Source organism: Acyrthosiphon pisum, chromosome A2 (assembly GCF_005508785.2).
Source record: "Acyrthosiphon pisum isolate AL4f chromosome A2, pea_aphid_22Mar2018_4r6ur, whole genome shotgun sequence".
NCBI lineage: Eukaryota > Metazoa > Arthropoda > Insecta > Hemiptera > Aphididae > Acyrthosiphon > Acyrthosiphon pisum.
This window is the reverse complement of record NC_042495.1, coordinates 72,176,257-72,192,817: the sequence shown is the minus strand read 5'-3', so window position 1 is coordinate 72,192,817 and position 16,561 is coordinate 72,176,257. Positions and strand designations below refer to the sequence as shown.

Sequence of the window (16,561 nt, the reverse complement as noted above, 5' to 3'; positions counted from 1 at the left end):
TGAAAAATATTAAAAATACATAGGCACAATTATTTTTTATAAGCATTTGAAGTGAAATTTTACAAAATTTATCAAATTTAAAATTGAATAATTATTTGTAGTTAAAAATTTATAAAATGTTCAACTTTTATATCTAAGGATTGAAAATTTAAAACAAGATTCCACGTAAATATTTAATTCTGTTACCAAAAATTCTAAGAAATACATAAGCACAGTTTATTTTTATAGTCATTTTAAGTTCAAATTTTGACGAAATTACGTATTAAAAAACGTGGATTAACTATTTTAGTTATTTTGTTATGATTGTATAATATTATTTAGGGGTACTTGAAACTTCTAAAGTATACTATTATATATCTATGATTCTATGATAGTACCACAGTTTGTTGTTGATGTATAAAGCGTTACTTAATGGATATTGTGATATGATTAATTTGGAATTTATTGTTGATACCTATTATAGGTCAATTTTTTTTATTTCTATAGATAAGTATACCTATAATATGTATGTCTAATAACTAGACTGACAAACCGTCTCCGCTCAGAATCGTTTTTCTTATACAGTGATATTATATCATTGAATTCAAATTTAAAACTATCCATTATACAGTGACCCACTTGTAACCTACTGTACAGCAGAGCGACATCCACTTACCCACCTTTTTATTGTTAAGCATAATATAATCATTAATTGTAAAAATGAATTAGTAGCACATTAATATAAAATAAAGACTGTTAAATGAGAAAAAAAAATATAAAATTTTATCAGGGAAATAGTAACCTACTAACCTAATAGTAACTAGGGACGCACCCAAAAGTGAGCGGCAATATATAATCGAATCGAAGACAATAACTCAAATAATTTCTAAAATTTGGATTTTAGGATGGTCGCCAGCTAGATATGATTTTTTGGGCTTGCTTATCAGTATCTGAATGAAGTCAATCGGTGGTGATTTCATATATATTTTATTGTTTCCGTGATTATATAAAATAGAGGTCGTGTGACGTGTACACTCGACACTCGACTTATACAAAAGTCTAAATACTAATTATACCATTAAATATTTAAATATATCTAATGAGTAATGTATCATTCTTATAAAGTTGTATATTATACGTTTATATAGTTCACATATTTTGTGGTTTCTACAGTCTACAGTCTACAATGAGAACACATACAGAACTACGATGAAGGCCCGAGGCTTACAATATAGTTTACAGAACTTAAATTAAATTATTGATTTTACTTGAGTATAATGATATAGGTTGGTAGATTTTAAATGTTATGCAGCAACTTATATAATTGTACGTTGACTTACAAAATGTCAAGGAATACGGATACTATAATATTATATATATTATACGTTTTAATGCCTATTATAAAATTGAATTGTGACAATATTTCTAAGGGCAAGTAGTTGCGTTCTTTCGTTTACACCCAATATAACGTACCTACATTATATATTATCATTTAGAAATAACAAACATTTTAACATTTTTAAAATACCTTTAACTTTTCAAATTTTTTTTTTAAAACTCAGTCTTGTCCTCCAAAATATTGTCATCTTTTAATTTTGTAATAGGTGTTTTTATTCTCTAACACCAAAATTGAGCAAGTTCTACTCGGACTACGTAAATGCGTTTGTCTATGTCGTACGTGTATAACACGGGGTCCTACGTGAGCAAACTCAACGTGGCGAAATATAAGCTGCAGTTTTATGTGAAATGTTTTGATTTTCGCCGCGTCGAGTTTGCAGGACCCCGTGTAAGACGGAGACAACACGCGCGTGTGACGTCCTCTTAAGCAATATGTACTTACTTAAAATGTATTTGACATTTTGACCAAAATAGAAATCAAATTCTGTGGATTATAATAGCTGTAATTTTAACCTTGATAGCATTTATAAAATACTTATCTTATAAAATATTTATCATATACAAACAAACCGATAAAATAACATAAATAGAGGAAATATAATATTTGTAATTTTCTGTGAATCACTGCATTAAATATATATATTTTATAATATATATAATATGTGTGTATTATATAATTATAATATATTAGATAATATATTCATTCGAAACTTCCATGGATAGTATAATATATAAGTAATTACATAGGAAATATTATATTATATATTTATGCCTGCAGCAGTATTATAATATATAGTGACTAATGACTACATACAGTTTTATTAATACATGACGTTTTAATATATACATATTAATTTTTAAAAGATTACAGTTTAACTGCATTAGTTGCCTACATCATACATAAGTCCAATATCCACTTAATTAGTAATATATTATAGAATATTAGTTTTATTAAAATATTAATAAAAACCAAAAATTGCATTTTATTGATGACACGTCATTCAATTTGGTACCTATATAGACTCTTATCGATGTTCATATTATTTTAAGTGATGATTTCATAATCCAATTTGTTAGCAATAACAACAATAATTCAGTTATAATAATATAATATATATAGCTATTTCTAATAATTTATGATTTAATATTTTTAATAGGTACTTGATTTGCTTATTATATGCGTAGATACAGCCGCGTACTTAATTAGGAATCAACTGACATGCAACATTTTTTTTAATAAATCAAGTTCGTACGTACTTATATGTTAGAATTGATTTAACTCTTAGAGAGTTCATAAATAATAATTTAAAAAAGAAAGAAAAGAAGACTAGCATGAAGATGCTACGTTTCTAATGGTTATTTCATGTTTAAATTGGATATCCCTGAAGAGGCTAGAATGCGCATTAATAATCACATCAATAATTTTTCGACTGGTTATCGATTGAAATAAACAAATATACTCCTAATATTAATTTAATGATGAACAGCTCAGAATAAATGTAATACATTTATAATTTATGTAATTTATTGTTTTTGTATACTATACTTAGGTATAATGCCCTGCTAAGGAAGAATGCAGTAAGTTTCCTTCATGCTATTTATTTTTAAGTAAAATTAATTTTTATATTTTGTAATTATTGGTAGTTATATTTTCATAAATAAAATTTTATCTCCCCCCCCCCAAAGTTAAAAATAACCACCCAATAGCCTATGTCACTGGGGGTTAAATAACAATTTAAAAAAAAATTATGTGTACCTATATACGGATATTATATATATTATATACCTACTCATTTTCTACCTTTGTATAATATTTACGACAAAATATTATGGAGAATTGAGGCCCAATTCTTGAACAAAATATATGTATTGTGTATGATGTAGCAGCCGTGTACAACAGCGAAATTCCAAAAATTATCAGTAATATAAAATGAAATTATATGATTCGGCATAATGACGACCATTTTCTTAAACAACAATTCCGTAAATATAGATTATGAGCAATTGTTATAACTTATAAGTAAAACCGCTGTACCTATATGAATTAAGACATACGGCAATCATTCTAAGAAAATTGTATAGTAATTTTTTTATTTTTTTTTTATTTATTTGAAGTAATCTACAATCTATACATGTTCTTAGTATAATAAGTAGGTTGATAGGTGAAAGTAAGAATGATGTGAATAATAAGATTAGGAAAGGTACCCAGTGATAACACCCTATAAATAATAATTTAAGTATACAATTATACCTATCAACATTTTAGTACTATATTTTTAATATAGTATATTATACTATTGTTTTAATATATTTTATTATATCTTACTTTTGTTCAACACAAAATGTTAATGTTATTACTTTGTTTATATTGTTTCCGTTTGACGTATATTCTAATAAAAATAAATAAAATAAAAATTAATACTCCCCATTGAACTAGATTATAGTGAACTTTTAACTGTAATACAGACTATGGTTAATGTTTCAAAAATATCACACAAGGAGCACAAAATAGAGTTCACTCAATTTCCCAGCTATTCTGATTTCTGAGAACTTCAATTTTTAAACCGAACCAATAATGGGTACAACGCCACATGAGCATCTAGCTGAACCATCGCAAGTAGAAATGACCAAAGTTATTGCTAAAATTAAACTTAAATCTACTCATTCCGTCTCAGATTTCTGCTCAAGAAGTATTTCTGAAATATTTATGTTATAATTTTGGTTTTTTTCCGTGTACCGTTATTACGTACCAACGACCTTGTACCTGCCTACTAATTTCGTCCAATTATAGGTACTGCCATAATAACACAGATTAACTCATCCTCTCCATACCTCTCCATCCTCTCCATACCACTGCATTCTTCAATTTTTTTCAGCATAATAATGACTAAATGACGTCACGTTGACAAATATATCGGGTGGGTACCTTATAATAGATTGCCGTGTTACTCATAAATCTTAGTAATATATAAAAATACAATGTACATAATAATAATATTATGATACATCGTTAACTATTGTGTAATGATGATTTGCGTTAGAAAACGTTTGCACAGGCAATCATGGTAATTATTTCTGAACTTCGGTTCTATAAAAGTAAAAAAAAAATATTAGTAGACCCCTACAACACCGCTATTATAATACCCTCTCCTCGTGTCAATCATAATGATCATAATAATAATAATACAACAGACGCAAACGCACGCTTAAATTATATTGAATAAATAAAGCAACAGTTTTACTATACCTGCAGTTTGCGCGTTGAATTGCTACGATCACGATCACCATCACTCGAGTTGTCTTATAGACGTGTTAACAATAATACAAATTATATTGATACTGTTCGACTACGACACACCGATCAATCCACACAGCACCGTTGCAGTAGTTACAGTTAGGTAAATGAAAGGTTACATGCGAGATCTGTAGAGATAATCTTTATAGATCTTGCAAAGGACCTGAACGGCCGCCATCGCGTTAACAATTCCGTCTGCTAGCTGTGCAGTAAAGTTGGATTCGCCATGTCAGGCGTGTGGTCGATTCCATTCGTCCAACTCTGCGCCGCCGCAGTTCTACTCGTCACGTTCCTGGGTTACATGTACTTGACGTACCACTACGGAAAGTGGACCGGGCTTGGCGTACCGCACGCCGCGCCGTCGCCGCCATTCGGCAGCCTGCGTGACGTGGTCATGGGCCGCGTACCGCTCGTCGACGCCATCCATTCGCTGTACCGTCGATTCGACGGGCAACGGTATTTCGGCATCTACGAGGGACGCCAACCGTTGCTGGTAGTCTGTGACCCCCAGCTGGTACACACTATCATGGTAAAGGACTTCCGATCATTCGTCGACCGGAACGCGGGCAAAGTATCGTTCGTGCACGACAAGCTGTTCGATCACTTGGTGAACCTGCGGGGTGAACAGTGGAAAGCAATTAGAGCCAAGTTGAGTCCGACTTTCTCGGCCGCAAAGCTCAAGTCCATGTTGGGTGACATAAATGTGTGCACGGCGCGTCTGATCGACAACTTGAATGGGCAGATAACGAAAAACAGTGGTAATGATATTATAGACTAGGTACCTAAATGTAGCTATGTTATATGTAATATACCTAATATATGTTTATATACACTGCAGGTAGAGTAGGATAGGGTAGGGTATCTGCGATGTTTATCATTTGCTATACTCGCGTCAAAATGTGTAATTTGTTCACAGAATTCATTCATCGTTAGTTCGCATAATATTCTATACTATACAGTATACAGTATAGCCGTATAGGTACAGGAACAATGAAAAAAAAGCAAATTCCGTAGGCGTGCGATGGCCGAAAAACGAGTGTAGGCCGTGACATATAGGTATAGGTATGTAATATGTATGCCTATACGAAATAGGACTTTGTGTAGGCATTAAGCACCCGTTTCCTATAAACGCTAATATATTTTATATAAATTACAAAATATTCAAATATTTTAATTATTGTTATGTGACCAAAAGACTAAATGCATAAATTACCTTCCTAGGTACCTATTATTTACCTATTATGTGTAATAAATAATTAATTAATTATAAATAAAGACAAGAATATAAATGTTTTACAGGAATTGTTGATGTCAGTGAAGCGTCGGCTCAATTTACAACTGATACTATTGGCAGTTGTGCTTTTGGACTAGACTGCAATGCACTGTCAAATCCAGATTCAGAGTTTCGTCGTACAGGGCGAGCAATTTTTACGCCAAGTCTTCGATCGAATTTACTAAATATCACCAGATTAGTTGGTTTTGGTCGGCTTTTAGATGTATTTAGGATACGTGGTATGTCTGGAAACATATATGACTTTTTTGATAATCTACTCGATACTACAATGGAACAACACAAATCTGGAGAAAATACACGTAACGATTTTATAGCACTTTTAGTAAAGTTAAAAGATGAAGAAAAACAGAAGGAACACGGACAAAGTAAGGCATTTATATTTTAATATTTTATATTAATCAATAGTCAAAATTAATAATTAAACTTATAAATCTCTATTGAGTATAATTTATTTTTAATTGGTAAAAGCTATTACTTATTAGGTAGGTATTTATTTATTGAATTTCAATAATTTATTAAAATACATAAAGATTCAACTATTAGCCATGGATCACTAATTCAATAACTATAGAGTAAATAAGTAGATGAATATTGAACATAATGAACATATAATATATTATATTGTACTTAAATTCAGTAATTTTAATGTAGGTTGGTACTTACCTAAATATACAGTTATTAATGTTTGTTAATTATTTTAATAAACATATAAATGGTCAATAATCAATATTAATTTATTATTATTAGAAATCTAATACCTACATAGGATATTTTTATAGCTTGAATAAATAAAATACTCTAATATAAATCATTACTTATAGCTATAAGTTATTAAGTTAGGTACAAATTATAACTATTAAAATTAGTTATTAGCATATCTTTATGATATAACCATTAAAATTAAGAAATTAATTTGATTAGTTTCAAACACATTTGGACATCTACTACAAAAAATACTACGAAATGCATTGTATTAATTCTAATAAAATCTATTTTGAGAAAATATATTATGCCGAGCATATTATGATTTAATTTTGTATTACTTTTCAGAACTGTTTACTGATGACATATTAGCTGCAAATTCATTCGTATTCTTTGTTGCTGGTTTCGAAACTACAGCGTCAACAATAAGTTATTGCTTGTATGAGTTAGCCATGAATCCAGAAATTCAAGTAAAATTGCGAGAAAATATCAAGAAAACATTAGACGCAAACGACGGAAAGCTCGCATACGATACGTTAAAAGACATGAAGTATTTGGATATGGTGATAAATGGTTAGTGCTTGTAATATGTTACGTTATGAATCTATACGCAGTAAATTGAATAAAAATAGATATAATATATTTATAAATTTATGTTTGTATCTTTTTTTTTATCAACAAACTTTTAGAGACATTTAGACTGCACCCACCAGTTCCCGTTTTAAATCGAGTGTGCACTCAGAAGTACACAATTACGGACAGTAACATTACACTAAATGTTGGAGATAAATTAATAATACCCACATATTCATTACATCATGATTCTAAGTATTATTCAGACCCAGAAATATTTGATCCTGAACGATTTACCGAAGAAAATATAAGTTCAAGACCACACGGCACGTTCCTCCCGTTTGGCGATGGACCTAGGATATGTATCGGTATGTAACCTATACCTATCAAGCCCTGTTTAAGGGGGGGCATGGGCCCACAACGGATATCAATCAATAATGGGCCCCCATCGGGTAGTATGTTTTCTATAATATAACATTATAGATAATGGATAATATTATAATGTTATTATTATTATTGTTTTTATTATTATTACTATTATTATGCCATCATTATACTTTCTATTTTGAGCAGGATTATCATGATAAGGAAATAGGATTTATGTGAATACCGTCGATTACGATATAAACATTATTACTATACACTATACAGGCAGCTATTATATAGATAATATAGCTATAAAACTGTTTTTGATGATAAAAACATAATAAAGTTATTTCTCATTATCCAAACAAATTTTATTTACTTTGTTTCTATACGAAAGGTTGAACAGTCGATAGTTGAAGTCATATTAAACCCATACGTACAACTTCACAGTTTAGCACTGTCTATGCCTGGGCATCGCGATAACGTTATAATAGTGGGAAACGTTTACGTTTTTGTTACCTAGGTACTGTTTTGCTTTACAAATATAAATATTGAAGTAGGTATATCATTAATATTTATAACATCAACATTTTTTTTTATCTCTGAATTATATTTATTTGTGAGTCAGTGATACCAGGCTTGATACCAATATTACATTTAAATTAATTGTATAGCCATAAAAATGTATTTTGGTGTCAATACATTTTAATTTTTTAAATATAATGTATGTTTATAAACTTAGGTTTGCGATTCGCGATGATGGAAGCAAAAACAGGACTAGCGGAAATATTGTCAAAATTTGAAGTATCACCATGTAAAGAAACACAAACTCCGATTAAAATCAAGCCAAGATCAATTTTACTCACACCAAACGAATCGATTCGTTTATCATTCAAAAGTATTGATCAATAATATAACAGTTAAAATAGTATTCAAGGATGAGAGTTAACTCAAAATTCAAAAGTATTAATAAATTATTGTGTTATCATGGCACCTACAACGTGTTATTTTTTTCGCTTATTAGGACTGTCATCACTTCAGTTCTCAAGACGATCACTCAAAGTATGCAAAATATACAATCTCATTACACCAATGCGCATTAATTCGGGATTTAGAGGCGTAAAACCCCTTTTAAAGCATATTAGACAATGCACGTTCATTATTTAAATCGACTGATGAAAACTCTCAATTCCTGGGTTAAAAATAAACACAAACAGGTTACAATTAATATTTATGGGGAGAAAATCAATGTAACATTTACTGTACTCTGTCCAGCGAAGAACACTCCAATTCTAAGCATTCTCCACGTGACACACTAGCATCGAAACTGAATTCCCTATGGACTATGGTGCTATGACAAAGTATTGCGAAGAGATACGCTGCAAAAGAACCAAATTTCATCAAGCCGTGGTAGGTTCACTCGCTGGACAAAGCTTATATAGTAAATTAATATTACCGTTATAAATATTGATCATGGAAGACAATAGGCATAGATCACAGAATAAACAAATATTGGAATTAACTTTCGTTTTAAATTAAGTAGGTAGATAGGTATTTTTAATCCTACTATTTTAGATGCGTATAAACCAGCATTTTAATGTGCATTGATGATTGCAGAATAAAAATGGTTGTCCAAATATGAGTACTCGGAATAATATACTAATAATTATTATTTAAGCATCGCGTCCAAGGCGGACTACTTCTACCATCCCGTTATTAAATATAATAGGTAGGTACCTATTCTGCAGGGACTTATGTAGGATGTAGGTATCAGTGGCGTATTTACGGGGGGGGGGCATGCCTCCCCCATTGGCCCCATAAATACCCGTCTAAACATCTAATATATATATAAATATATTCTGTAGCGGAGCCTCCCACTTAAATGTGTTTGGAAAATTAGCTTCACTCCCTCTATGAAAATTTTTTTAATACGCCACTGGTAGGTACTGTTTCTATAATTATAATATTATATGTATACGAGGCCGAGACAACGATTACTGCACCGCAAAACAATATTATTTTATCATCATTATTATGGATGTTGCCCCGAGATGGTGGGGAATCCCACTATAGACTAAAAAGTAATGACGGTATATTATAATAATAATATTAACTGCGTTGTCGTTTACGTCAGCACGTGCAGCGTGCAGTAGTAACTAAAAGTAGTACCGAAAGTAACTGCAGTAGTACCGACGCCGTCATCAGCGGCAGTGAACGCACTTATTAAGCGCAAAAATCAGTATCACCTAAAGCAATCGTCACGCTGTCTGTTAGGTCCAATTTATACCTGCGCAAGTGCATGCACTAACCGTATGTGAACCGCTTGCGATGATCTGCTTCAGTTGTTGGTTGGAGATCGTACCGATCGCCGCTATTGCGTCAGCACTATTGACGTATGTGTACTGCACGCGCTACTACGGGCACTGGACGGCGCTGGGCGTGCCACACACCAAACCGGCACCGTTGCTCGGCCACTTCGCCGGACCCACGATGGGCCGCGAGTCGGGCACTATCACCGTGGACACGCTCTACCGGCGGTTCGTCGGCCACCGGTACTTCGGTGTGTACCAGCTCCGGCACCCAATGCTGGTAGTGCGCGACCCAGTACTCGTGCACGCGGTGCTGGCCACGGAGTTCGGGTCGTTCCACGACCGGGTGATGAGCCGGACGTCGTTCGAACACGACGGGCTGTTCAACAGCCTAGTGAACCTAAGGGGCGACAAGTGGAAAGCCGTCCGGGCCAAGTTGAGTCCCACGTTCACCGTGGCTAAGCTCAAAGCCATGTTCGCCAGTTTACACGTGTGCACCGGCCAACTCACAGACAAACTGCTGCTCCTGACGTCTGGTGGCCAAGGTATTCAATTTCATAATATGAACCTCTATAAGATTATACCGCCAACGTCAATATATTAGGGAATTTTAATAGTTGATAGTGCCTATAAAAAGGTATTAGTATTACACTTATACTGATAATAGCTATAGAAAGTCTGAAAGTCGCCGGCTTCTATAAAGATATAGACAATACAAACACATGTGCATTCCACACACGTGCCTTTTACACACACCAAATGAAAATTACTCCCCGTTTTTCTAAAATTATGAATACACGGTTAAAATTAATGCATCAAAATCTATAGTAAAAACACTAAAAACAATAATAATAAAACAAATTGTTATCCGATTATTTACAATTTTATGTATAGATTCATATATCATACATATACTAATTGTTATATAACAATAAAGGTATTATCCAAATTATGATGATTGTTGTCAGTTAAAAGACAAATATAGCTTGCAGAGTAATAATATAAAATTGTCTACTAAATACTCACCTACTATAGTCTATAAACATAGTATTTAAACAAATATCATATAATATTATGTACTACTACTATAAGTGACAGAAACTTAGAGTAATTCTATATGAATATACGACTATTATAGCTAATACGTGATGATTTCGTATTGGTGTTATATAACTTTGTATCAAATGTATCCTATATACTGAGGAAATATAGAACTATAGTACAGTAGGTACCCATGGTTAAAATATCCTCTGATAGGTAGTTGATACAAGTATTGGTATAGTATATAAACCATTTAAGTAGCCAAGAAGGTACTTCCTACTATCACATAATTTTATTATTGATAAAACATATATTATAATAAGAGTTACGGCTCCATAATTAGGTACTAACGAAAGAATATGACTTAATGTGGGTATGATTACATTTAACATATATTTTGGAACCTTGGGGGTTAGCAATTTATCAGTTTATCACATATATGATTGGTGTACCTACCTACTTTAAAACAAGTAAAGCCTATTAAGTTACTATAATATTGATAAAACATTTTATGAAAATAAAATAAATATTGAATATTATTTTACGATCGAACAGCTGGTTAAATATTGAGTGGATAACATAATATGTTATAGGTACACCTGCACGTTGAATAATAAGTGAAAGCTGTTTAAAATCTCTCTTGTCGAGTGCATACAGTAAATTTTAGGTATAGATTATACGTATAGGTACCTATTATACATTTATAAGGTAAAAATAACCGTTTAGTTCAAACTTTAAACTCAAATAGTCAAATGACTTTATCAAATATCAATTACCGTCTACAGATCAGAAATATTTTATAGTAGGTAGTTTAGTTTAGAAGAAACATAATTTACAAATTACAATAGCTGATATCAATATTTGTGAAGTAAATTTTTTTTTTAACATATTTTAAAAAGTGGGTAAGTGGAAGTTGCTCTGCTGTATAGTAGGTTACAATAATGGGTAACTGTTATGGATGGTGTTAAATTTGAATTCAATGATATAATATCATTTTATACGAAAAACAATTCTAAGAGGGAGACGGTTTGTGAACCTAGGATATATTATATTATATTTATATTGCTATTGTTAATACGGTAGTCGGTTAAATTTAATTATTATTATTTATTTATCATCATTCATCATATTTGTGATTTGTATATAATAATATATTTTAGAAGTTTCAAGTAAGTACCCAAGAATAATATTTTTAAAATTTAACACAAAACTATGTATGTATAAATTGTTCTTATATTCGTATAAATATCTAATTTCGTCCAAATTTTAAAATAAAATAAATATTTAAAAAAAGTGAAGGAGTGTGTGAGCCCACCATTAGACTCTGTAGAAGTAAAACTTCTTTCATAAGTAATTGTAATGGCCCGTGAAATAATAAGAGAATTAGGGAGAGATTGAGAAAAATGAATACAATAAAAACATAATATTATGTAATTTACGATAGACATGTTTATTTAAAAATGGTTGCTATGGACATATATAAATAAATAAACAAACGTGTAGTTTCATTTTTTCTGTAGTTTCATTTTTCGTTACAATTTTTTTTCTACCCACACCTCAAGAAAAAAGTTTTACTTCAAAAAACTGTGTTTTTATATTTTTTGTTACAGAATAACCTACTTACGTAGAAGCTTGTTTTAAATTGTCAATCCTTAGCGTTAAATGTTGAACAATTATAATTTTTTAATTAAAAAATCATTTTTAAATTTTTAATTTGATAAATGTTGGCAAAATTCAAACTTTAAATGCTTATTAAAAAAAATTGTGCCTATGTAGTCTTAATATTTTTCAACTATGCTATTGTAACAATATATAAAAAGCCTTGAATTAAATTTTCACGCTTTTTGGCACAATAAATAAAATTTTATTGACATTTATAGTAAAAAAAACCTAAAATTGGAAATTGAAATTGTCAGTAATAACAGCCCATAACAAGTCAATATATTTGAAAATTTTAAGGTGTATATATAAAATACTTATATACATATTCAGTGAAAGCTGCATGTAGGTTATAGATTTTGTCAAAAGCCGATTAAGCATAGAATTTTCCATTTTTCATTAACTTATTTTGTTTTCAAAGGTACTTTTGAAAATTACTTGGGAAATTTTACCTCCCGAACGCCCCAATTTGATTCTCTTTCCCATTGGATAAGATACTGAAGTTGAAAATCGAAGCATTATTTCGACTACTTATCGGGTCAACAGACACAAATTAAAATAAAAACAAAATACATATATCATTGTAAAATCATCATCATTTAGTTTACAAAACACCATATAGGTACTTTGATAAATAATTATAATGATAACAATTATTTTACTTTGTGAATTAACATTTTTACCACATAAAATTAATCGTATTATTTATTTATGCCATATTTAATACCAAACACTATTTTTTACATAATATAGGTGTATAAATTTAAGTTGTATTTATATAAAAATAAAAAATATACACAGTAATTCAATAATAACTAATATTTAAGTCATATTAAATATAAATAAATAAAATAATAAAAAATAAATACATAGACTGCGTAGTAAACAAAATTAGATTAAGAATAAATAACGGTGATATAGGTACCTATACAGCCCAGGATATGCTAATATATTTGTTTCAAAAAATACAATAATATATCATATATACCAATACACCATGTATTTAGAATTAATAATAACTATAGCACTATTATATTTTTTGTACACAGGTATTGTTAATGTCACCGATGTATCATCAAAATTTACGATAGACACAATTGGAAGGTGTGCTTTTGGGATAAATTGCAATACGTTGTTTGACTCAAATACAGAATTTCAACGAGCTGGACAGGCAGTCTTTACACCCACACTGAAATCATCTGTGTTAAATTTCATGAGGTTGATTGATCTAGGATGGCTAGTGGACTTGTTTAGATTACGTAGTATGCCCGATCTCGTCTATGAATTTTATTTAAATTTATTTCAAGATACACTGGAGCTGCGTAAAAACGAGAAGGAAGATCGTAACGATTTCGTTTCGATTTTGGTAAAATTGAGAAACGATGAAAAAATAAACAACAGTCGAGTTGGTAATTTACAAGAAAGACATTTTATTATTTTAAATTCATATTATAGTTATGTTTTGTATGTTAAGTTATTAGATTATACAGTTGACTATAGGTATTAAACTAGTAAGTGTAATATATCCTTATAGTTCCTTATAATATATAGTTATTATTACTTCACAAGTGACACAAGTCAAGTATGAGTGAATATAAACCTAAAATATGACATTATGTAAATTTTGAGAATGTGTTATGTGGTACATAACTATTTATACTTTATAGGTAGTATTCAAGACAGTGGCCGCAACCATGGGGACTGGGGAGTCCCCAGGTACCATATCTCACACCTTGCAGGGCCGTATAATAAATGTATTAGGTATACCTACTTAATATTGAATATTATAATATATTAAAATGTATAAACATTGATTATATAATACATGTGTATTATATAATCAATGGTATAAATTATCAGTTAACAACGATTTTGAGATTAGTAGTTTCGCATTGTTATGGCAAAAATAATAACACAACCTCGTCGTGTCCGGAATTCACCACAATACTGCTGTCTTGTTCTCCGCGGATTGCCTACCTAAGTGATTAAATATCTAAATTTTACGTCGATTTTCACTTAAGGTGACTGCAGAATGTTTTGCTAGACACTCAAACCTGGTTTTATATTTCACACTTTATACATACAAAAAAGCAGCGGATATGCGACGGCACAAAAAGCATAAAATCCAGCGTAGAAATGACACAAATACATTTTTTTTTTAAACAATTATTTGCCCGGGAAACATTGGGTGGTACAGCTATAATAGTTGATCAATTGAGACTTGAGAGATATATTTTTTTTAACTCTCCCTATATTTTAATCGATACATAATAATAAATCCAAACAATTTTCAGAATTATTTACGGACGATGTCTTAGCTTCAAACGCATTTATATTTTTCGCGGCTGGCTTTGAAACCACTGCATCTGCAATGAGCTATTGTTTGTACGAGTTGGCTTTGAATCAAGACATTCAAGTCGAATTACGTAAACAAATCCAACATACACTAAACGAAAACGGAGGGATTCTTACTTACGATGTGCTAAAAGATATGAAGTATTTGGATATGGTGTTAAATGGTTAGTGCGCAAGTTTAATGTACAAAAATTCGAAGATATTAACAAAAAGTATTAATTTTTTCGAAATACTATAACTCATAACTACAAATACTATTGTCTAATTTAGAAACGTTGAGAATGCATCCACCTGGGCCTGGTCTACTGCGAGTGTGCACCAAAAAGTTTAAAATACCAGACAGTGACATAACTTTGGACACCGGTATGAAAGTGCTTATACCAACATATTCGCTACATCACGATCCCGCGTATTATCCAAATCCCGAATTGTTTGATCCCCTGCGGTTCACAGAGGACAATAAAGCTTTGAGACCAAATGGAACGTTCCTCCCATTTGGCGACGGACCTAGGATTTGTATAGGTAAATATTGTTCACTTAAGTATTGCACTATATTGTATACTAGTATACTAGGTAGTACGTATTCATTAGAATATCAAAACTAGACAAATAATATAATAATTAATATACTATGTTTGTTCAACGCTATAGGTCTGCGATTCGCACTGATGGAGGCCAAAACAGGATTAGCAGAAATAATATCGAAATTCGAAATATTTCCGTGTAAATATACAAAAATTCCCATTAAATTAAATCCAAGATCTATTCTACTGACGCCAAATGAACCAATAAGTTTATTGTTTAAACAAATTGCGTGATTTTTTAGTTACAATAAAATAAAATACTATATTTTTTTTATTATATTATTATGCTTTTGTAATATTATTTTTATTATTTTATTATTATAATTTACTCTTTGTAGCTTAAAGTATTTGATACGAGATACCTATTCTTATATTGTAGCTAATTATTGTACCATATTGTTCATGTTGAATTCAATAAATTGAACTAAACACTATTGTAGTATTGTATATTACACCAAGTATGCAAACTGTAATTTGTATACTATTTAATGAATTTATGGCCTATTTACGATTTCTTTCTCGGGGATGATATAGGTTATAAAACAAAATTATCAATTAAAAAGTCAGCAGTCTCTCAGGTTCCTTTATTCGTTATATAGGCTATATTTTTACTTAAGTATATCATGGTTTTCAACATACTACATCCAGATTACCCCTCATTCCCGTCAATATATGACACTGATTCTTCTTATAATTTATTTATTTATTTATTAATTAATAGACGCCAGTCGGCATTTACATATTGGTAATATAACAGTTAATGAAGAAATGATAGTATAAATGTGAAAATTATTGATAACATGTTAATAATATAGATAATAATATTAAATTTAACATAATAATAACTTAATAATAATCATAAAGAGAAATTACTATGAAGTTAACAGCATCCTAATTCTGAGCGTGGAAATAAAACTAAGATACGAAGAAATATTATTTTGTATAAACATGAAATGTAGTCTTAGGTGGTGTTAAGGGGGTGGTATAATATATATTATTACGCATT

General features: G+C 30.6%; 1 protein-coding gene across 1 annotated transcript; it reads left to right on the top strand.

The window, feature by feature from the left end:
• The first annotated feature begins 4,615 nt into the window (after positions 1 to 4,615).
• On the top strand, positions 4,616 to 15,989 carry LOC100168454. Its single transcript, XM_008190228.2, has 10 exons — positions 4,616 to 5,430; positions 5,972 to 6,331; positions 7,017 to 7,241; positions 7,358 to 7,609; positions 8,350 to 8,516; positions 9,882 to 10,461; positions 13,666 to 14,025; positions 14,911 to 15,135; positions 15,242 to 15,493; positions 15,623 to 15,989. The coding sequence occupies exons 1-10, from the start codon at positions 4,899 to 4,901 to the stop codon at positions 15,787 to 15,789; spliced, it is 3,120 nt and encodes a 1,039-aa protein (XP_008188450.1). The 5' UTR covers positions 4,616 to 4,898; the 3' UTR covers positions 15,790 to 15,989.
• The last annotated feature ends 572 nt before the right edge of the window (positions 15,990 to 16,561 follow it).